At 37.6% G+C, this 23,357-nt stretch overlaps 1 protein-coding gene across 1 annotated transcript; it reads left to right on the top strand.

Moving 5' to 3' along the window:
* Positions 1-11,049: 11,049 nt before the first annotated feature.
* On the top strand, positions 11,050-22,216 carry nfe2l3 (nuclear factor, erythroid 2-like 3). Its single transcript, XM_038300239.1, has 5 exons — positions 11,050-11,932; positions 15,262-15,342; positions 16,686-16,790; positions 17,214-17,688; positions 17,782-22,216. Exons 1-5 carry the CDS (start codon positions 11,453-11,455, stop codon positions 18,537-18,539), a joined length of 1,899 nt encoding a protein of 632 aa, XP_038156167.1. The 5' UTR covers positions 11,050-11,452; the 3' UTR covers positions 18,540-22,216.
* The last annotated feature ends 1,141 nt before the right edge of the window (positions 22,217-23,357 follow it).

Raw genomic sequence — 23,357 nt, 5'->3', positions numbered from 1 at the left:
CCTCCTGCAGCAGCGCTTCCATTCTATAAATCTCTTTAAATTGATCACTAATCAACCAAAGATATTAAAGAAGGAGGAGATTTTCACTGATTTGGTGGTAAATTTCACAGTGAAAGGCTAGCAGTCTATAAAGATGTATTACACATTCAGGCAGGTTAAACAGCATGTCGATGGCTTGGGTCGCTTGGTTGAGCACACAGCCATGATGTGGAGCACAGCTGTATTTCTGTCGTGGATCCCAGAGCCAACAGTATCAATATCAGACACATTATTGCTAATGGGAGAGCCAGAGGGTGGAGGGAAAGAAGGAGACACAGAGCCTGGATAGGGACGGTATCTCTATTGATTAGCTCGAAAAAAAAAAGGACCTCCACTCCATTCGGCTCCCTGCTCAGACATATGGGGTAATAAGGGCCGCTCTTCTCCACTGCTGCTCATCCCATATCCCTGCACCCACTACCAGAGAGCCTTTTAATCAGCCCCCAGGGGAATACATGGATATGATATGGAAGCGAAAGAGAGCTAGGAAAAGAGGACAGGGTGAGAGGAGTCCATTAGTGAAGCTGACACAATAGCTGCAGAAACAAACCTGACACATGGAGGGTCCCTTCAAGCACTGAAAGAAGGGGAAGATGAATAATAAGACATGAAAATGCTTGTTTAAATATGCTTGCACGCTTTTATTTGAACAAAATATATTCCAAGCTTGAAGCATGATCATTTCTAACTTTACTTTCTCATGATGCATGTGGAATTTTCTTAAGCCTGCACAGCACCCCAGAGTTTCCAGAGGGCAAGTTTTCTCACTGAGCTAGGGCCATTTTCTTCTGTTTATGTATAAGGGCCTTTCTGTTTTCTTTTCCAGCCAGAAGGATGCCAATCTCAGCGAGCCAGACTAACTTTATCAAAGCAACCATCTCAGACGCTGACATCGAGTCCGCAGTTACGTTTCATGCTGAAAAGACATGAAAAAGAAAGCTGTCAGCGCCTCGCCCCTTTCCTGGCCCCTCTCTCTCAGCCTCTGGTCCCTCTTGAGATTGTGAGAGGGAAGTAAAGCAGAGAGGAATTCAAAGTGGTTAAAACCATTTTTATTATAACTTTTTTATTATAACTTTAAAATTTGAATAAGGTACCAGAGCACACACTAAAGTTTTTATTTAATTAAAATAGCAGAAATGTATATCTAGCGGCAGGTTTTCATTAAATAAGCATAATTTTCTAAGACGAAAAGTTACCAAAATTACAGCAAGAAATTTGGTTGTGGACTACTTGTGCAACAGCGCCCACTTGTGGCTATTAAATTTGAGCACGTTTGATAGATTTAATTCTGCACTACAAACTTCTCTGTTGAATTACAAAAAATAAGTTTAGATATCTTCATCTAGACAAAATAAATATGTTCTTTTTTCACTTGTGTTGATTATATATATATTTTCATATTTTCTTTTTTTAACTTGAGTCATAAATAAATAAATAAGCATTTCTAGAGACATGATGGGATATCCATAAAACATTAACGAAATCAATGATTAAAAATCTCATATAGGTTATATGTTATTCATTATATTGTCATGTTTTATCGTCTTCTTTTTTAGTTTGTCTTAAAATCGCCTTTTATATATGTTAAGTTGTGTTCCACAGATTTTAGAAGATTAAATGCAAAATAAAATGCATGAAAGCGATTTCTGAAGAGGGTTTTTGAAATGTGGAAATCTATCATAAGTTGGATAATCTACCAAATTGTTTACTAAATAGCATAGTCAGCAAAAAATAAAAATAAATAAATGGCATTTTGTACATTCCAACCAGGGTATGCTTGCATTATTACCCTGCTGTGTTTATCACTACATTTCTTTACATAAAGAAATTATATATTGGATAGCTTTAAAACTAAAATAAATGTCAGAGAGTGAAACATTCATAAAAAGGGGAAGATTTAGGAGTTATAATTTGCGACAGCAGGCTTGTAATACTGTCAAAATGACTTTTATTTGTGGGATATAGCAGAACTATTACTAACTGGAACACATGTTTCCTAAAGACAAGAAGGAAATATAATATAAAGTCTGTATAGTTCGTTAGCATTTAAATGGAAGAATTCTATCATTTGTACGGAGGAACACAGTTTTCATCAATGTGAGCAAACTGGCAAGCAACAGTCCTGATGTGAAATGTCTACCATATGTTACCGCCAGGGGGCGCCAAAGCGTCCTCTATAGAATTTCAACAAATATTCTTCCCTGTGATTGGCTGAGGACCACTACACTTATGTGGAGAGAAGGACCAATAATAAGCCCGGATGTTGAGTCTCCAAGCTGATTGGCTAAAAGTAGCTGTCAATCAAACAGCGACTAGGGTCTGGAGGAGGATATCGGGCCAGTCTGTTGTTTTGCTCTCTGGAGGACGGAGCTCTGTAGCAGAGAGTTGGAGACACACACACACTCAGTGCTGATCAGCGATCTGAGGACTGCTGCTATGAATTTATATTTCACTAACATATTGGCTACAATTATTATTATTATTATTATTATTATTATTATTCATTCATTCATTCATTCATTTATTTATTTATGTATTATTTTTTTATTTGGGGGTCATTGTGCTTGTTAAATATTTTAAATATTTTTTTTTGTTTCCGAAATTTTATATTTCCTTATATGCAAAATCTAAATACCTGTGTACACAAATGTAAAATGTATGCATTTTGAATTTATTTTAATTTTACAGCAAAATCTTTTAAAATAAAACTTACTTTTTTTATTATTCTTGTTCTGATTATTATTTTATTTGCTCATTTCTAAACTTTGTTTTTTTTTATTTATCTAAATAATGCACGCAAAGACCGATATCCTTGTGAAAAAAAAATTAATTATGATGACATTTTCATTAAATGCCCAACATGTACCTAATACTTTTTAAGTCAGACTGTCAGACAACATAGAAAACTAGATAGATAGATAGATAGATAGATAGATAGATAGATAGATAGATAGATAGATAGATAGATAGATAGATAGATAGATAGATTTATCTGAATATGAACAATGAATTTACCCCATAATTGCTCCTTTTAACTTACCGTAACCACATTACAGCCTGCTACTTTTTGATATAGCTGCGCATGCGCATTAGTCTGTCATACGTCACGTGCGGCTCCTCCAATCAGATGTGCTTTGAGAGCACTACATAAAAGTGTTGGTTTGTGGAGTCCTCCTTCAATAAATCAGTCTGAACTTCATAAAGTTAATCTGAATATGCGTGTTTCACTTTTTAGTCTCGGATCAATAAAGTAAGGGCGCGCTGACTTCAGATCAGCTGGACTCCAATGTTTGAAGCTCCCTGAAAGAGACGCGATGCGAAGCGAGCCTGAACAGGATGGTTTTTGAGGCGCTCAAAGTCGATCAGTGACGCTTTCATGAGGCGAAACGCAGGAGTCACATGCTGTCAAGGATAATCTTCTTTCAATTTCTACTTCCCTCCAGTTTTGAATCTTTTTTTATGTTTAAGATGATATCTGTTGTTGGTAGCTGTGTATCCCCCCTTTTTGATGTAATACAGGAATGCTAGTTGCATGAAATTCAATGTTACAGTTCAGTCATGGGCTGTTAGTAGGCTATTTGACCAATCATCTGTCATCAGCAGCAGCATCTGCTGCTCTGTCAGTTTTATTGCATTATGTTTTTATTTCATTCTTTCGGGATGGTTTGATGTAACCTTTTTCTTTTTGATTGAAATGTTTTATTTATTTTTTACAATATTGTTTATTAGCATTCCCACCTCTACCTAAAAGCAGTTTAAAAAAAAGAAATAGGAGTTTAACAATTACCAGAATTTGACAGCAGGGGTCGCAGTGGATCACTAAGTAATCATTCGGTAGAACAGCTTTGAACATATTTTACAGATGTAATGTCATTTTTTTTTATTTTTTTTTTTATTATCATTAATTTAAAAATGCATATGAATAGAAAAAGCCACCTAAAAACTTATTATTATTATTATTATTATTATCACATTAACATGTTGTACATTTCCAAAATAATTGCCCTTTAAAACAAAATGACAAATATAAATATAATAATATTATAAAAATGAAAGATTAGGACAATGAAAAGTAAATGATAAATCAATCTCTCCTTAATCCAGCATCTTCTTGCCTCTGGTCATTTTGACACCAAACGTTCAAACAAAAACACATAATTTACTATATATTTTCACAAAGCTCTTAAGAATATCAAAATTTAACTCCTAATAAAAAGAAGCCCATTAAGAAAGGATTTTATATTTTGTAAGGCATGCAATCACTTAATATTTAAGTGTTTACTTCTTTCTGTGACATTAGTCAAGGCTATACATACCAAAAGCCTGCAGAGGCCTTGAATAAGACTGTGCAAAATGTTATTCTGACTGGAGACGCATTATCAGCTCTGCTCTCTGGACTAATGCCATCAGCCCTTTTTAACCTCAATGATTATTGTTTGATTTGTGCAAGACAATCAGTCGGACCTAAGATAGGGTATTTAAAAAACAAAAAGAATGATGAAAAACTTTTTAATACTGTTTTTATTCTAAGCATCACTGTTGATACACTTGTTGCAACCTCTTGATTGAGGCTTTGTAGACACTGTGCTGCAGCCTTTACTAAAGTTGTTTCAAGATAAAATGTGGATAGATTAAGTTTAACATTGAGAGTTTATACCTTGGACAGCTACTTTGGTTCAACATGTAAGGCTGGCATAAGCTTACATAGATTTTGGAAAACAGTAGCTGTCTGAGTTCCTAAAAGAAGGCAACTGGACTTCTTTTATTTCATGAAGACGTTTCACCTCTGAGCCAAAAAGATTTAATCCAAAGACAACTTTAGAATGTCTGTAAGCTTGCTATTGAGACACAGTTTAAAGATGAAGCTCTTAGCAAAATGTAAAGAAAACAATCATAGAATTTGTAAAAAAAAAAAAAAAAAATTCATTTTTTTATGCGCAACTACTTCAGATCCAATGGCAGGTTAAAGAGTTTTACAAAACTAATAACTTAATCATACTGAGTTAACTTTAAAAGAAACTTTATTGAAATCCATACTGTCTTTTTTTGTTTCCTTGTCTCTTAGTTTTCTAGATCCAATACAATCTTAAAGTCAGAGTGTTCTTGTTGTGACCTCCTGTAAGACATGTTGATGCATTCTTAAAATAATTTTGATAGGGGGACTCGAGAAAAGAGTCAAAACTTTTCAAGGTTTTGAATAATATATACAGTTCACTGGAGTCACTAAATGTTGTTAACCTGTAAAAAGAGATAATGTCATGTCTATGTTTCTCGTTCTTCTTCAAATTTGCTGAGATTGATGTAGGGTGTGCTTCTTTTTGAAATCTTTTGGTCTATTGTTATAATATAGTTCATATTGTTATTCTTATTCATACTGAATGTGAAGAATGTAAAGAAAAGTTTTAGCTAATATGTTCATTTTAATTTTTTTCAATGCAAACAGTTCATATCAACATCATGTATAGAAGCTTAATAAAATAGCTCCAATTTATATTTAGTTACATAGAATCAAATGTATTGTATATTTAATTAAAATCCTTCCTGTTTTTTTCTTTTCAGATACAGTACAAATACAAAGTAAAATTCAGATCCATTCAATATAAAATCCATTTGAATCCTGTTATAGAATACAATCTGTATTTTTATCTGCCATGTGGTCTGTTTAATGAAGTCCAGCTGATTGCACCAGTTGCTGCAATGGAAAAAAATCAAAATCTAGATAAGTCATTTTTTCTTAAAATAAGTGAATTTGTTTTTGAATTGAGGAGGTAAAAGAGACATTTGGCCAATGGAACAAGACAATTAACATTTAAAATAAGAAAACACAATTGCATTGTCTTATTTCAAGTGCATTTCATCTGAATATCTTAGTGTAATAAGATATTTTAATATTCAATTTTAAGTTAAAATACTATTTCCAGTGGCAAATCATCTCATTTACCTACTCAAATTTAGGGTAAATACACTTAATTTAAGAATTTTTTTTAACTTATTTCTAGGTTGTTTTTTTCCATTGTGAGTTTGCAGGAATCCCTCATGGTAAACTGTTACACACAAGCACTGAGTTAGGAGGTTAATGGCAGGAAGAACTTTTTTCTCCAGAAAAATGACGCAGTTGAGTGCAGAAGCAGAGAGATGTCTGTACTTTCTAGAGAAAAATACAAAAACAACAACAACAAATAAGCTGGGATTGGATACAACATTTATGGCAGCACAAATTCACAGTCTTCGTCCAGAAAAAACAGTAACCTAAAGCAGAGGAGTCCTTTCTATGGGAGAGCCAAATAGGGAAAGCAAAGATAATTGATATTTCCATTTTTTTTTTTTTTTTGAGTGTGGTATTTTCTTTACACTGTCACAAGTCCAGAGCAATAAAGTTAACTCTCTGCATTTACAGTAACCCATCCCCCTTGGGAGCAGTGGGCTGCCATCGTGCAGTGGCATGGAAGCAATGTGGGGTTAAGGGTCTTTTGTGCTCGGGGAGCCATAGTGGCAGTCTGTGGGAGTGGGTTTCAAACTCACAACCTCAGGATTCCAAGCCTTATGCCCTTAGCGCTAGGCTGCCAATCCCCCTGATCAGAGGTGTCAAGTAACAAAGTACAAATACTTCATTAATGTACTTAAGTACACTTTTTAGGTATCTATACTTTACTCCATTACTTATTTTTCTTCCTACTTCTGACTTCTACTCATTATATTTTCAAACAAGTATCTGTACTTTCTATTCCTTACATTTAAAAAAAAAAACTTTATTCATTACACTTGGCTTTGGTTTAATGTTTATAAATATTTATTTCACGTCATGTGCGTCATCCAATGCAGATCATAGGCGCCATCCACATCTAGTGAAAACTAGTGTAATTGATGAGTCATTTAACGCAAACACTCATTGGTTAGCTAAAGGAAATCATCAGAAATAGTCGAAAAATTGAACTTTCAATTCATATAGTGGCATCTGGATGTTATTTCTTAAGGTTACTTTATACTTTAAGTAGTTTTTGGAGCTCATACTGATTCACTTCTACTTGAGTAAAGAGGTCAAGTTGATACTTTAACTTTTACCAGAGTGTTTTTAAACTGCAGTATCTATACTTATACTTCAGTAACAAATGTGTGTACTTTTGATACCACTGCCCCAGATAGCGACAACATACTCCTCACTTACTCCATCCAGAATTTATTTATTTTTTTAATAAATAAATGATACAACTGCAGAAAGAGCAAAAAGTAAATGCCTGCAGCAACGGGAATGCAAAATAATAATCTGTTAGGGGTAATACAGAACATATTTTGTTAATAACCTCACTAAGATTAAATAAAACTAACAGTTTAACTACAATTTAAATCCCTCCATCTTCTTCCACTTATTACGCCAGGGTCACAGTGGCCAGTGGGTATATGTGGCAGTCATAGAGTGAGGGGTACATCTTGAACAGGTCAGGTCGCCAGTCTCTCGCAGGGGCAACACAGAGACATGCACACACAAATTCATACCTAAGAACAATTTAGAGAAGCCAATTAACCTAACAGTCATGACTTTGGACCGTGGAATGAAGCTGGAGTACCCAGAGAAAACCCACGCATGCACAGGAAGAAAATGCAAAATCCATGCAGACAGACCCCGGGCCCAGGAATCAAACCACAACCTTCCTGCTGCTATGCACCAGTGCTAGAAACGGCCCCACCGTGCAGCACACAGTTTAAATACGTTTTATTATTTTAAGACTATTTGGGACCGATTAAAAATGCAGATTTAAAATGTTTCTTTTACACGATGAAGAGAATTAATATCACTGACTGCATCAATAATAGAAGGTTGTCAGGTATTTGAAGTGTCAAAACAGCCCACACCATCACACTCCTACCACCATGACTGACTGTTTTTATGATGTTCCTTTTCTGAGAAAAAAAATAAAATAAAAAATGTGTTGCTTTGGTAGAGATAAGTAGAGTCATTCTTTTGATTTAGGACTCTCATGTGGATGCTGGTCTTGCTCCCTGTCTTTGTCAACACTGAAATAAACTAAATAAGTTTGGGCCTGTGGTGATTTAAATTGCGTTTTCTAACCTCTTTTAAGACATATTGATACACTCGAAATTATTTTGTGAGGCCAGTCTAATCTAAAACATTTAATTTTTGAATGATGGGTATGGTTCACTACGTTCCCTAAACCTTAAAGAGAGATCAATTGTTATTGCATTCTTTAAATTTGCTGAGATTGGTGCATCATGTGCTGCTTTTTGAAATATTTTGCCTTTTTGTGTTGTCTTTGATTCTGAAGGAAGGTATTAATCAGGTCAGAGTGTGGCTATCAAAATATAAATCACCTCCAAAATATAGGTGTAGTTGCAGTTATTTAATGATTAAACAAGGAAGTGTGTGCTTGGAAAAAACAAACTAAAAATACAAGAATATTATACAGTGTGGCGGTTCTAGACCAAATGTACCAGGGGGCCAGGAGGGGGCCAGCGTGTTTTCATGGGGGCACAGAAAAGCATGAAATAAAAAACAGGGCAAGAGATTTAAATATATTAAGAGAGCTTTATGAAGTGAAATTTCTATTCAATTAGGTTTATTTAAATGTATATGTCTTACTAGGTCAATATACATTCATAATTTAGGAATTTAACATATTTTTAAATAAATTTAAGCTAGAATTACCATTTTCTACTAAATGTGAATTAGAACTCAAGAAAAACTGATGAATTCAGCCATAAAAATTAGAGCAATTTCTTTAAAAAAAAAAAAAAAAACATTTAGCAGAAGAAAACTGGGATCCTATCTCAATACCACTGAAGCTATCATGTTATTTATTTTTAATAATTAGTAAAACAGGCAGTGTTGTGCCTAAACGCGTTCATTGAACGAAAGTTCATGAACTCGTTCATATTTTGGGCGAACGTGAACTGAACGTACTGTATTACTGCCTGATGAACGTTATTGTGAACTCGTTCATTCTGGCGTCTGTGAACGGCACGCTCTCTCAGTTCAACTCCGTTCAATAGGTTGCCAGATTTCTATAGAGTCCTCCAGGCGAAACCCCGGCTAAATCACACCGTAAACAAGCCTTAATATGTAGCAGGAAAAACACCCAATCTGGCAACACCAGCTACCAGCGTCGTAGCCTACAGCCGCGTGCGTCATCAAAAAAAAATGCAGCGTTGAAGCCACAGCAGCATGGAGGAGACCGTGGAGGCGACAAAGCAGCAGTATGATCACTTAAAACAGTTTTATGACCAGGTGGTCGGTGAGGATGATGGCAACAAGTTTGCCCGCCGGCTTTCAGTAAAAAAATCTGCACTTCAGTAACCTTAAATTCCTACCTCAGCCTGGTCCCTCCGTTTGTGTTAGTAAAATCTTCTTGAGCGGAGGTCTTCAACAGGGAATCCGCGACCCCTAGGGGGTCTACGGAGGTACTGCATGAGGGTCTGCATGGTTAGTTGATATTTTTATATTCCCCCCCTGCAATTTTTTCCCCCACTAATTGAAATGTCTTTAAATACTCATTAACATGAAATCAACACACTGTAGTAAACAGATAAATGGAGACAAAAGATGTCTTTCAGTCATCAATGCACACATTCAGCGACACACAGGAGCTCTTTCAAGCTGGGCACCGTTTCCTTCACAACAACCAGGAATCAGAATCAGAAAAACTTTAATAATCCCAGGGAGAAATTAATTTCTTTACATTACTCCATCTGTAATAGAGTGACTATAGGACACAATTTCATACAATATATATAGTTAGGGGGTCCCCGCTCCATCTCGCCATCAGTTTGGTGGTCCTTGGTCTGGAAAACATAGAAGACCCCTGTTCTTGAGGGTTTTACTATCCATGTAACTTGTTTGTTAAACCTGCCTGGTATAATTTTCCAGGATTCCAGTATTCCTTTTTAGTATGTATTGAAATGGAATTTCAAATGGAAAAAATTATAAAAAAAAACCAAAAAAAAACATTTGCTATGAGGTAAGATCACTGTCAAAATAAACTTGTGCACTACTTTCCTATTTTTCTTTTAATAATTCCTCATAAAAAAGACCATTCAAGCAGCACATTTTTCCTGATGTTTTTGAGAATATACTGTAGGGGTGAAAGCTGCAGCTGCTATTAGTGTGAAGTGAATGGACAGCAACAAAGCGTTAAAGCAACAATGGGGAAATGCTGTCCCCTCAATGCTAATGTAAACCCTGGTTGGATAAGGATTCAAAACTGGATATGAAGATGAAATCTGACGCACAGTTTCAGAGTTACAACTGATAAAATAATTGCTGTCTGTGGTTCTACAGTAGGCTATGGTGTAATTGAGCAATATATGAAAAAAAAGAACTATGAACTAGTTCATTTTTTGGTTTTGAATTATGAACTATGAACTGAACTAGTTCATTTTAAAATGTGTGAACTGAACTTTGAACTAGTTCACGTAGAAAGAGAACTTTCCCAACACTGAAAACAGGATTTGTAAAAGGGATAAAAAAAGAAATAGACCAAAAAGACCTATCAGTAACCATGTCTGTTCCAGCGCATATCATCATTACAATTTCTTTCTGAGATGAAGATGTCTGAAGATGTCTTCAGTACATGGGCTATAATAGGAGGCCAGGAAGTGATCTACGTAGAGGGGCACTGGTCCCTGTCTAGAACGACACATGGTTAATACTTATTCACATACACTTATCTGCTTCCCAGAATTAAAGTTATAAAAGGAATTCTGTTAGGACTTAGAATGCTGTATGTACAAAGTATAATCATTTAAATCCCTAAACATCAATATTGTCTTGAATGATTCAATTTAAACTCAATTTAAAAATATAAAGTAATATATCATCAAAGTAATCAGAGACTGCCATTTTCTACAAATCATTTAAATAATTTGTGTAATAAACAATTACATCAGCTTAAAATCTTGTGGTTTAAATAAGCGGCATTTCCTCGCTCTGTTTGGTTAGAATTGATGGATACTTAGATTAACCAATCATCTGCTGTTATGAGTGAAACATTCACCCAATCAGCGAGCGACTATGCAAATTACGAAAAGAGTTGAAGCCAGTTTGCTGTGACAGCGTTTGGGCTATTTACATGTTTCATTTTCACTTTAATCTAAACGCAGTGGAGATTGTTATATCTTGGACTCGTTGGAGGAGAAACATTTACACTGTAACGTATTACTCGTTCGAATCTGCTCTGTGTTAATAACGGGAAGTTTCTTGTAGCCGGGAGTTCAGGCTTGAAGCTAACGGCTAACAGCTAGCTTAGACGTTCACCGGTACAGGCGGACCTCTTTGTCTGACAGGGAAAGGCGTGCTCTTTTGTTAGCTTTTCCCTTTTGGTCCGCTCAGGAAAGAGTAACTGTCGGGCCAGGATTTCACAGTCACCCTTATTCTGGGATTTTTTTTTTTTTTTTTTAGAAAATGCAGCTCGCGAAAAAAGACTTTACAGAAAGCCTGATTCAGTTGACTATCTTGCTCAGTTTGGTGGGAGTTCGAGTAGACATAGATAGCTACCTAACCGGCGTCTATCCACCCCTAGCTGAGATTAACTTGGGTCCTAGCTCAGCTTACACTCAAACACCTTTCCACATTTTAAGAGACACGCTCGACGGATACGGGGTGCATCCGAAATGCCCCGAGCTGGACTCCTTCTTCGCCAGTCGTCGCCTGCTGGATGAGGTGAGGACACTTGGGTCACCTCGGTTTCCCACGCAGCTGAGCGCGTGGCTGGTGCACCAAGTGTCGTCAACGGGGCCTTCTACCAGCAACAGCCCTGACACCAACCCTGGGTTGGAAAACACCGAGAATGAAGCCGGAGGGACCAATGATCCCCTGTCTGTCAGGGGCCAAACTAACACTGAGCTGGTGCAGGGGCCCTGTGTTGCAGGAGCCTTTCCAAGTGTGAGTATAATCATCTTATAGGAGTTCAGTCACATTATTTGTTCCATATCTAACAGCATGATTGGAAAAAATGTTGAACAGTTGAAAACAAACAGACGGATCAACATGGAGTTAAAAACTGTGACTAACTAGTGCAACACAAAGGGGGAAATCCACCCAGCTTGGGAATCATGTTTCCTTGTAAACCAGGAAGGAACCAATAACGTTATAAACCGTTGGCCCAAAAAAAGAAAGTACATTCCTTTCTATGTTTTTGCAGTAATGCTTTGATTCCGTGGTTTTAATAATGCATTCATGGCATTCATACATTTGAAAACATTTGTGCAAACTGAAAATTCCTTGCACATCTGCTGTTGTCAGTGTCAGTTGAAAATGTGTTGCAAAACACAGAAAGGTTGACATACCTCCTGCTAATATATGAACATGTTCTTTAGCAGGAAGCGCATATTGATCGTCAACAAGGGTGGGATCAATCTACAAATTCAATCCTGGTTTATACTTTTATTTATTACTAATTACATGTTAATGACTGTTTTGGATTTGTATATCTTACATCATTCAAAAGTCTCATAGTACAACCATCTGAGCCAAACAGTAGCTGTCTACGGCACAATCCAGAAAATCACCAAGAATGAAGCTTATAATAAATTGGAAAATACTGGCCTTTCACTTTCATAGTCAAAAGTGAAAGGAGTCTTATTTGAGGCTTTTAAACCTGAGAGCACTTCAGCGATTGTCAAGCATGGTGGTAGCAGCCGCATCCTTAAAGGGAAACACCAGGGTTTTTTTTTACATTGGGTCCTTGATTTTACATTATTAAATCATGTTCTACTCACCCATATGAGTTTTGTTTCATTAAGAGCTGTTCTGAAGATATTCCGTTAGGTTATATCCAAGTAACGTCTTCCTATGGGCAATGATTTGAAGGCAGAAACTAAACTGTTCATAATTTATCATTTATGGTACGCCAGCATTCATAACATGTAAGTGAATCACTATCCCCCAGACATCCACGGTTATATTTTTTTATATTTAAGGTCTGCTCTGCCTAAATGGGTAGGGAACAAGGAGGAGGCAGAATACTTCAGTTTAAAACGTAGAGAAAACTGTTATTTTGCAAGGATACAGCTCAATATTAAACCCATAGAAAGACACTATCTTTAGCCCTCCCTAAAAATTCTTCGCCCGCATTGAAAAGTTGAGTCTGTTACTTAACACCTCAACAGTTAAAAAAAAAATATAACGTTTTTGTTTCAAGGAGCGGGGAAATATTAGCAAGAACTGAACTCCACTTCATAAAATGGATGCCAAAAAGAAATGGTTTATCTGCAGTGTGGATTTAACATAAGAACAGGTTGGAGTGATTATAGTTTAGCATCATTTTGACCTAATTTGAATAAAAGAAAACACAAAATAAACGAATACCCAGCCAAAGTTTATTTGTCTTTTAGTTATTTTTCTACATTCACTTAAGGGCACCCATTCTGTGGAATGTATGAAAACGTCTTACTGGCACTGTATATATTAGGGATACTTTGCAATGTGAAGTGGTTATTTTAATAAAGGTAGTCTAAAAGAGGCGTTACAGAGTTTTCTAATGATACTGCCACCTGTGGCCAAAACACAGAACTGCAACACTCTTCTGCTCATTCACGTAGCTTGATACATTTTTACGTTGTTTTGTTTTTTTTACATGGAGTTGCCATCGTGGTCTGAGTTGAGCAGGATACCGGTTCCAAGTATCCACAAAATCCATCTTGAATATAACGCTTTGATTATTTAGTAGGTTTGGCTCATTTAACACGGACAACTTTGACGTCACATCTGTAGAAAAACGCAAAAACTTCCGACCTGAAGCAAATTCATGAAAACAGGCTACAAGCTTATAGATGCAACGGTGCTGAAATACTGAGGTGTCAGTCTGCTCATAAAATGATTACCAAGTGTCTTTAGAAACTTGGTTAATACATTTCACCAAACTGGTTAGTTAAATAAACATGACAGTCAAGCATCAAAAGTATTCAGTTAACTGTCGGCTGCACCTGTCAGTCTTTGCTATCATGTCACCCTTAGCTGGAATTTGAAGCCTCTAAATAACTCAAAGATAAAATACCTTGGTTTTAGTTTCCTTCTTTACTAGTGGAGTTGTCTTTGAGAGCAAGGATATACAATCATACTAGAACAGTATGCTAAAGTATGCTTTTTGAGCTTTTTGTAGTGAGTGGACGTTACGTGTTTATGCCTTGGAGCAGATGTGATGTCACGTTTTGTCTGAGAAAACAGTCGCTGTAAAACAGTTACTCTGATATTTTAAAACAACCCTGAAATATAGATTTTACATTTTTAGCATTTATGTAAGTGATTAGCACAGCTAGCATTTCTAAAGCTGCTTAAATTTAGTTTCTTAGCTAAAAAAAATCTGATTTGAGTTTCCTAATAGCCGATGACCGGTCAGGGCCATTTCTTGGAGTTTCTCATACATTTTGAGGTAAAACTTTCAAACCCTTTCTAGTAGAACCAGCTGCTATGTGTATATTATGTCCTGGCAACAGCTGTCGCCACAAACTGTGTTACCGTATCAGCTTTCTTTGGACTCAGCCACCAGCTGTGGACCTTGAGAGGTAAAGGAGTGAGGATCAGGTCCACACCCTGTTTACTTGTAAAAGCAGCGGCCCACACTTGAACATTGTCCCTCCTTCAGAGTTCAGTTCAACATGCATGATGTGACGGTGATGTGTGTCTTATGTTTTACACCCTAAACCCCTTTAGATGACCTCCTTTCTATTCTTTTTGAGGAACAGTGCTTCAGCTGTGATTTTTTTCAAGTGTTAAAATCAGAAGTTGTCAACCTTAACAGTTTTAATTAAAGCTAAAGAAGCGGCCGAGTAAGGAGTTTCAAGTCCAGGCAGAGCAGGGCAGAAACAGGCTGGTGTGGAGAGCTTTCCTTTTTTTTTTACAGGCTGGTAAAAATAAAGTAATTATAACCTTTGTACATGCAGTCATATTGTGCACGACACAAAAACAACACAATAGTTGTTTGTTTTTTACAGCTGGTGACCCACATCACTGGAGGTGTATCATGTCATCTTTGATCTAACTTTTACAACTGCTTAATAAAAACAGACCTTGAGACTATTATAAGCAATGTTTTGTAAAATATAGAATTGGATTCTATGGCTAACACAAGACCGGTGAACCTGAACCTTGGTGAACCCTGGTGGCTTTTTGGTTTGCAGCTAACAAGGTGTTTGTTTTCCTCTTCTATGTCATGAAATCGTCCCAAACTTCACCTTCCGATTCCCTCTATCCACCTGTGTTCTGCCGCCCAGGAGGATGAAGTTAAAGTTAAAGAAGAGGAGGAGGCGGTTCCTCTCACCCAGCTGGCTCACAGCTCAACACTAGAACAGGAGGTAAGGAGATTCATATACTCCCATGATAACGACATTCTGTGTCATTGTTTTAGTTTTTGCAGCTTTGTCATCCTAGATATGATTGATTCAGATTCAAGTATTTTTTAATATATTTTTTTTCATTCAAAGAAGTTCACAAAGTTGTTATTCCGGTTTTTTTGTTTTTGTTTTGCTAGGCAATTTTGTGCTTTACTATGATTCATAAACAGGAGCCACTAGATAACAGAAAACTCGGCTTTTGGCAAATATGCCTCACCCATTTTTCCTATTAGTGCTGGTTATGTAAGATAGGTGTGGGAGTTTGCCTCGAGAGTTTCAGTTAGGAAAATGGACCAGTTTTTGCTGCTGTTCCTGTGCTTCCTGCCTGAGTCATCTGCTCTGAAGAGTCGGCTCACTTCTGCTTTAAATAGTTATATGTTTTAAGACTCCTCTGAAACCTGAAAACTGTTTTTACATAAGCCAAAACTTCAGTGTAATGATTCTGAACAAAAGCAGTGCTATGGCACTGTTGTCCTTATTGGCTCCCCTGGTAAAGGTGTTTTATTATCTTTAGAAATTCCTAACTTTACTTTGGGTACATCCAGCGGAATGAAAAATTGTTGTAAATAAAGCAATCAAGCATGTTTGAATTTCTACTTCTGCTTTTGACTTGTCTGCAGTTTGTAGGTTTTAGCTGGAGCCAATGATACTTTTTAAGATGAATAAGTCAGATTTATTGGCGATGACTTTTCAATATGTTCAGCAGTCTCAAACAAGAGTAGAAGAGGATTTAAGTTTATCTTGCTTTCAGACTGAGATGGCAAGGGAAATAAAAAAGACTAATCTGAAAAATACAAAGCTGATTAAATCAAACAGCAGCCTCTAGTTATAGAAGCAGATCAGGGAAACTTACTTTCTGTCGATTAAAAATCGTGTGAGGTAACTGGAGCAGCATGCTTTGGTCAGCTGAAAGGAGGATTATGGGGGAATGGGTTGAAAATAAACTCATGCCTAATATTGAGTATGACGGGTTTTTCCCCCAAGAGCACCTTCTTTGTATGTTACCCTTGTCAGATAAAGAAGACTGGCGTCCTTTAGGGGAGAAGAAAGGTCCTATAGCTACAGACAGAAGGAGTTTTATGTTAGAAAATTTAATCTTTAAAATTGATTGAAGCAGTAAGTGTACTTAAATTTCAAGTTTGATTTTCCAAAACTTTCTTTGTTTGATAAATCTACTTTATCAGAAAGAAAATGCATTTTAAGGAATTTTACAACCACTGAGATAAATTATAGCCTGTTTGTTAAATTAGGTTTCTTGTTCAGTCTCTAATGTCTTAATTTTTTTTATCTTAATTTTTTCCCAGAATCTGCTTGAAGGCATCCCCTCACTGTCTGAGCCGGCGCTTCATGATGTTCCTCCTGCAACTGATATCGACTGGAATAATTTGCTCTCTGTTACTGATCTAAATGTAAGCTTTCTAACGTTGCATAAAGAGAAACAAGCGAACAGAGTTGTTAGGTTAGGGGTTTAATAGGGGAATACATCTAAAGCTAATTAACTGGGTCCTTATTCAGTCCAGAAATATTGGAATATGACTAAAGTATTTTTAAGATCTCTGTGCTTATTTAATATTAAGACAAATACATTATTTTTATTCCATCTCCTATTGTCTGAATCCAACTGCGCATTCATTCATCCATCTGTTATTCATCAAATTGTCTCTTTTTTTCATCATATATCATCTCTCAGTGCATCCATGCATCATTTTATTTCCTCATCTTACATTTTTTGAGTCATGTCTTGAAAATGATGGATTTTTGATGTAAAAAAGATGCAGGATTGTTGTAGAAAGAATATGTTGGTTTTTAAAAAATACATCTTTTATTTTCAGGATTTCGACACTCTTATTGCTGAACGTCTGTCAGAGCTCGACTCAGACATCAACAGTGCTATCAGCCAGGATGTCAGTTTGCATGACGCCATGGTAACCAACTCTGGGTCTTTCGGTCCGGCACCTGCTGCAGCGGAGTCCAGGACAGCCAATCAGCAGCAAAGATCCCTGCTACAGCTGGAGTCCACAAACTCCTCGCTCTCAGACTCTTTGCCAGGGATGGCCGTTGGCCTCGCCGCTCTCCCCTTTGCCTCAGTGTGTAATTTAACTGGAAATATGACATCACAGAGTGAACTGGGTGACTGTCTTGATGAGGCGGTGTTTGACCAAATCAATCAGCTGGGTTTGGAGAGCTTGGGAACCATTGACAATCACCTGAACTTCCTTGAGTGTTTGGACTCTCAAGCCTTTGAGGACTTGGACTCCGATTCAGGACTCTCGCTGGAGAGCAGCTATGGATGTCCAGCATCTCCAGGTTTGTGAAAATCCTAAAAAATACATTTAGCTTACACATATATTACTAATGTATGTATGTACCAACACAGTCATTTGCTCTTGTCTCTTTCAGGTTCATCTGAGATGTCATCCTCCAGCTCCTATTATGAAGAAGAAGGCGGAGCCACAGGCTACAGCAGCGAGTTAGACTCCAAACCTCCTAAAGGCATAATGGACCACAGCACATTGTGGCCATCTGTGGATCTTGGTGAAAGTGTGTGGCACAATCACAGTTACTCGTCTTCTCCTCTCCTCACCAAGCCATCTCTAAGGCTGCCCTGTAAGACTGAGGAGCCGGAGGAGGACAGCGGACTTCAGCTGGATGAACGGGAGCTGAGCCGTGACGAGCTGCGCGCCCGTGCCATGTGCATCCCCTTTTCTGTCCTTCAGATCGTCAACATGCCCGTGGAAGAGTTTATGGAGGTTCTGGACAGCCACAGCTTCTCCCCGGAACAAGTGACCCTCCTGAGGGACATTCGCAGGCGTGGCAAGAACAAATTGGCAGCGCAAAACTGCCGCAAGCGCAAGCTGGATGCCATCACAGGCCTCCAAGAGGAGGTGGACAGGCTGCAAGCCCAGAGGGATAGACTGTTGAGGGAGAAGCGGCTTACAGCCAAGACAATGGGCGCTGTGGCCCACCAGTTTAAACAGCTGAGCCGGGACATACTGTCTCGGCTGAGGGATGCTTCGGGACGGCCCCTGAACCCTGAGAGGTTCACCCTGCAGTGCGGGGCTAACGGGAGGGTTGTAGTTCAACCCATCAGACAACCTGCCGTCACCACATCATCTGGCAAGAAGACAGACAAGAGAAAGAAGGAAAAGAAGCAGTGATGCTCACAAAGACTTGAATTTTAAGCTTTCTTTGGGATATTGCTGAACTTTACTCACCCCAGGTTTGGGGTTTTACTTTTCTAAAGATTGCATTGGGAGCCGAATTTTCCAAAAGCTGCAAAAAACAAAAGACTCGGAGCATAAGTTAATTAAAAAGATATCTGTACATATGGAAAAAAGTAGCTTACACACTGGACTTTTTGCTTATTGATGATGGGCAAAGCATACAGGGTTTAAGGGAACAGCTTAGCTGCTGGAAAAAGTATCAATCTCTCTTTGTGCCTGTTAAGATATGAAGTAGAACATTTATTGCTAAATAAGATTTTAGAGCAGTTACTGGTATTTTGCCCTGTATTATGTCTATTAGAGGTAGGAGGGTGAAGATTGTATTTATAAATCGCTTAAGGCTCTTGAACTTCAGGTTCTGATATGCACCATGATACTTTTTTTATAACTTAAAATTTAACTGATAAGAAAGTGAAAGCTTCACCAAATGTTTACAGTCAATAGATCAGACGGCAGGTAAGGTTAACCTTTGATCTGAAATTGAAAAATAAATAAAACTTTATTTACCTTTTTTGCATCTTCATGCAGAATATGACAGATCCAAAGCAGACCAATGATCAAAGAGGCCTTATTTACATTTAGGGAAGGATGATTTAGGTTCTTTTGGGAGAAAATGATCCTCAGAGTCTTAAAGGTTACTGGAAGAAATGGAGAATCTTCATCTATTGGACATGACCACAGTTAGAATTAACCTCTTACTTGGATTAGTTGTTAGTTTTAGAAAAAATATATTCTACCTCATGCTTCAGTTCAATTTAATGGTCTGGAGTTTCCTACATAATTCATATCAATGTTTCTTTTAGATCAAAGGAAATCAAAAAAATTGAATCAACTATTGGTTGGATGTTAGGAAATATTCGTAATATACAGAAATAGTAAATATAAGGGCGTGCATCTATCAAAGTATAGCGGTATACCTTTCGGTTTTTTACTAACTTGGACCTGCTTATACAGAATGTCGCTGATTTTAAGTTCTTTAAGACCTGTAAGAATGGGCAATGCGAGAACACTATTCACTGCAACCCCTACCCCTGAATAATTGGCCATCTATCATATCGCAAGCAGACACAACATTACAGTTTGTCCTCAGCTTGGCTTTAAGAAGAAAAAACGTTTAGAGTTCAATGACAAATGTGTTAAAGTATGGGACACATCAATGTTGCTGTTCTGTTTAACCTTCGTGTTCATTCTGGAAGTCCCTGGCTGCTTCCAAAATGGTCTAAATATCTCCTCTAGATCCAGATCCTTCACCTTTATCCACAGTAGAAACTTTATTGTGGTAAGAAAAGGTAGTCTGGACTGCTGTGCCATTTCCAGACAGCCTTTAACTCGTACGTCATTATAGATGCTTGTCAAATTGGGACTACAGTCTTCTAATACAGAAAAACACAAACTACAGAAATGTAGCGAATGGCTAAAGCTTCCCATTAAACAAAATTAAACATTAAGGTGTCTACATCTCCCTGTGCCACACGATAAGTTTGTGTAAACAGTACTGGTGCGTATTTTCTCGAGACAACTATAGCCCCTTTTACACTACCCTTTTGTAACCGCGATGACTGTTGAGTGTAAATGGCACGCAAAACTTAACCGAACTGCACCAGTCACAACCAAACCGCACCAACGTGGTACTAGTTCATCAGTCGGGCTCGAAGCGGTTCAGTTCTGGCTCAGTTCTCAGATAACAAAGACAAAGATAACAAACGCATGAGCAGACTGCGTCATCTGCTTACAGCCAGTCTCCGTAATCATGAAATGTCAGACCCATAAAAATACAAGTTTCCCTACCATGCCACAAGATTTCCAGTGATGATTCTGCTTAGCAGTGTGATGATTGTCATCTCCTGTCATTGTTTCCTGCGTCTGTAAGCCCTGATTAGACTATCGTTTGTCGTATCCAATTCCCAAAAGCCGACTCTGTCAAGTGAATACACCAAAGGCTGCCTTCTTTGCCGGACTCTCCGCAAACGTCCTGAATGTTACAGGCGCTGCCATGTTGGTTTGCTTGTTTAGCTCTAGAGAGCAGTAGTACTGTAGATCGTCACTAGGAGGCGAGGAACTGTGCTAGCATAGTGTGTAAATGGTCGTATGGAACCAAGCTCGGCACAGTTAACTGATTCAGTCTTGGCACAGATTGGTTTTCAGAGGCTAGGGTAAATGGGGCTTATGTGAATTTCTGTAAGGTGGTATGAGCTTGTAAGTCCTGTCACACAAACGATTGTATGATTCCTTAAGGCTGATTTATACTTCGAAAGTAGGTAATCCACGTAGGTGTCGCGGTGAACGCAGAGACGTCCCCAACCCCTACTGCAGACACTCTGCTGCACCTCTCCCAAATTGTAGGTGACCGCTGACAGTGCTGCAGACAGGAGGCCTTTGATTGGTCAAATCTACATCTGCTCTTCACTATGCATCTCCTGTTTGGTACCTTGCCAGCTTGTTTTGTTTGTATTACTGCGATTGGGGGAAACGACTTGGGAAATTGGACCAGCTAGAAGAGCGAGGCGTGCGACAACGCTGGGACCTTTTCCACCTAGATACCCGCTCTTTTCGGCCCTCATGTCCCTCTGTTGTCGCACAAATTTGCCCCCCACTTCCTCACCGTCTCAGCCATATCTAGACCCACAGCTAGTTCCTGAACATAGCGCCGACCATGCTTCAATATTGAGCATAAATCAAAAAAGTCTGCGTGCTACCTGCGACAAGCTCACTGCAACACACTGCTGTGGGAGTATAACCAGCCCTTCACAGCTCCAGAGAGGGAACCTGTGAAATGGGGGGCAGTCAGGCTTCTTCCTTACTGCCAGCTCTATTCAGGCAGCTCTTAACATGGCGAACACTGACACACATTCAATTTGTCCTTACCAAGAAGCAGCCTTGCTCTCTTTCGCACCACTGAAATTCAGACCTGAATTATTATTTTATTGAAAATTCCCTCGGTTTTAAAGTTTCTTCATTGTGTTTCATCTACACTTTATAAACACTTCCTTAAATCATCAAATGGTTTAACTGTGGGCCTCTAGTCGGTAACAGCTCCACACCCAAAAGCACTTTGGCCAGTTATCCATTACGGTCAATAAGGCTGCAATTCTCTCCATTCTACTGGTCAGCTTATTTTAATTATTAATGAAGAAATGGTCCTGTTTGTACTTTACACTGATCCATGTTTGGAGGGTTCTCCAAAAATTAGGCTTTATTTTCTATATTAGTGCTCAATCTGTCAGGAATCTTATGTGCTCATAAGTACTGCTTACAGGTAATAAAATGACTTTGTACCTCAGTACTGAACACAATCCTTGTTCCATAAAACAATCAACAAAAGGTTAAGTCCCTAAAGTCCTGCTCTCTATTTGCTACTTTTTATGGGTGTTGCTTTTGAGATTATCAAAGAACTAAGTTTTCTTTGATTACCATTCATTTCCTGCAAGTTTTATTTTTTTTCTATGGCTGTCTAATAACAAGTTGGAGTGCATATTGTAATCATTTGTTTTTAGTTTGTTTGGCTGTGTGTATGCTTTTTTAAAATTATGAATTATTTTTCTGAAATCATATTTTGATTGACTTCAGAGTGATTGTTGAAAATAAGTTGTGATTAAAAAAGATAAAACTAATTTGATTCTTCTGATTGTTCTGTTGAAAGAATCACAGCCACAGTAGTGATTTTTTTCAAATTCAGCATCACAACATTTTTCAGTAGCTTTTGTTTTTTTATTCTTTTTTTTTGCCAAGAGAAGGAAAAATTGCAAATGGCAATTGTGAGCCAACATAATATGCATGCACAGGGTGAATATGCTAACTCTTCAGAAAGAGACTGGACCTCTGTGTGAAGCAACAACACTGCTGACAACCTTAACTTTGGGTTTTACCTGTCATTTAAAAAGATTTTCCTACAGTCTGTATACAGGGTTTTATCACCACAAGTAACTTTTGAGTAGATCTGTTCTGCCTCTTATGAACCGGTACGGGGGATTAGGAACCTTTTCTAAAAGAAAAATAGCTAGATTTAACATGTATTTCCCTTAAACATCTCTATCAGCTCTTCCTTTTTTCATTTTGTAGTTTAGACGTTAGTTTTTAATGGCCTTAGTTGTGCTTTTGTGCTACTTGTAGCTCCGTAGCAGTTGAGTACTAAGTCTGTGTGACCAGCTTCTTTGCCTCTTGACCCCAAGATCAAATGAAAGAGAATGGTAATCAGTATTTATTAATATAAAAAAAAAAAAATCACACTACTTATTTATGGGTAACGATGCTCCCTAGATGCATAGATATCTGAAACCAGTTAGCTGTTTGAGAAACTATCATAAAAGCCAAATGAAGATACACTGTTAGATGGAAGCCCATAGGATTTCAGTCTTACAATTTCCTGTTTTTTTTTTTCTTTGAGGCTTCTTTCTGATACACTAACACAGAGTAGTTTTTACTCTTGACTTAGACAAACTTTATTGATATTTTATATACACAGAGTGCAAACAAAGCAAAATTTCGATGGATAGAGTTTTTTCAACAGAGAAAGAGCAGCTTAGCAGTGAAATGAACATTTCCATTTATCAAGTGCACCAGTGATCAAAATGTAAACAGTGCAGGAGAGACATGGTGGAAAAGGCATTCACGTGGATGGTTCAGAACAGTGCAAAAATAAATAAATATGGTGCAAAATGCAGTAGAAACACTGAATTGAGTTCAATTTAAAGAGATTTGAAGATTCATGATGTAGTGTAAATTTGACATGTATACATATATATATATGGCAAT

This window comes from Cyprinodon tularosa, unplaced genomic scaffold (genome assembly GCF_016077235.1).
Source record: "Cyprinodon tularosa strain WSP-4 unplaced genomic scaffold, ASM1607723v1 ctg443, whole genome shotgun sequence".
Taxonomy (NCBI): Eukaryota; Metazoa; Chordata; class Actinopteri; order Cyprinodontiformes; family Cyprinodontidae; genus Cyprinodon; species Cyprinodon tularosa.
The sequence above is the reverse complement of the archived record's forward strand: the minus strand, read 5'-3'. Positions and strand labels throughout refer to the sequence as shown.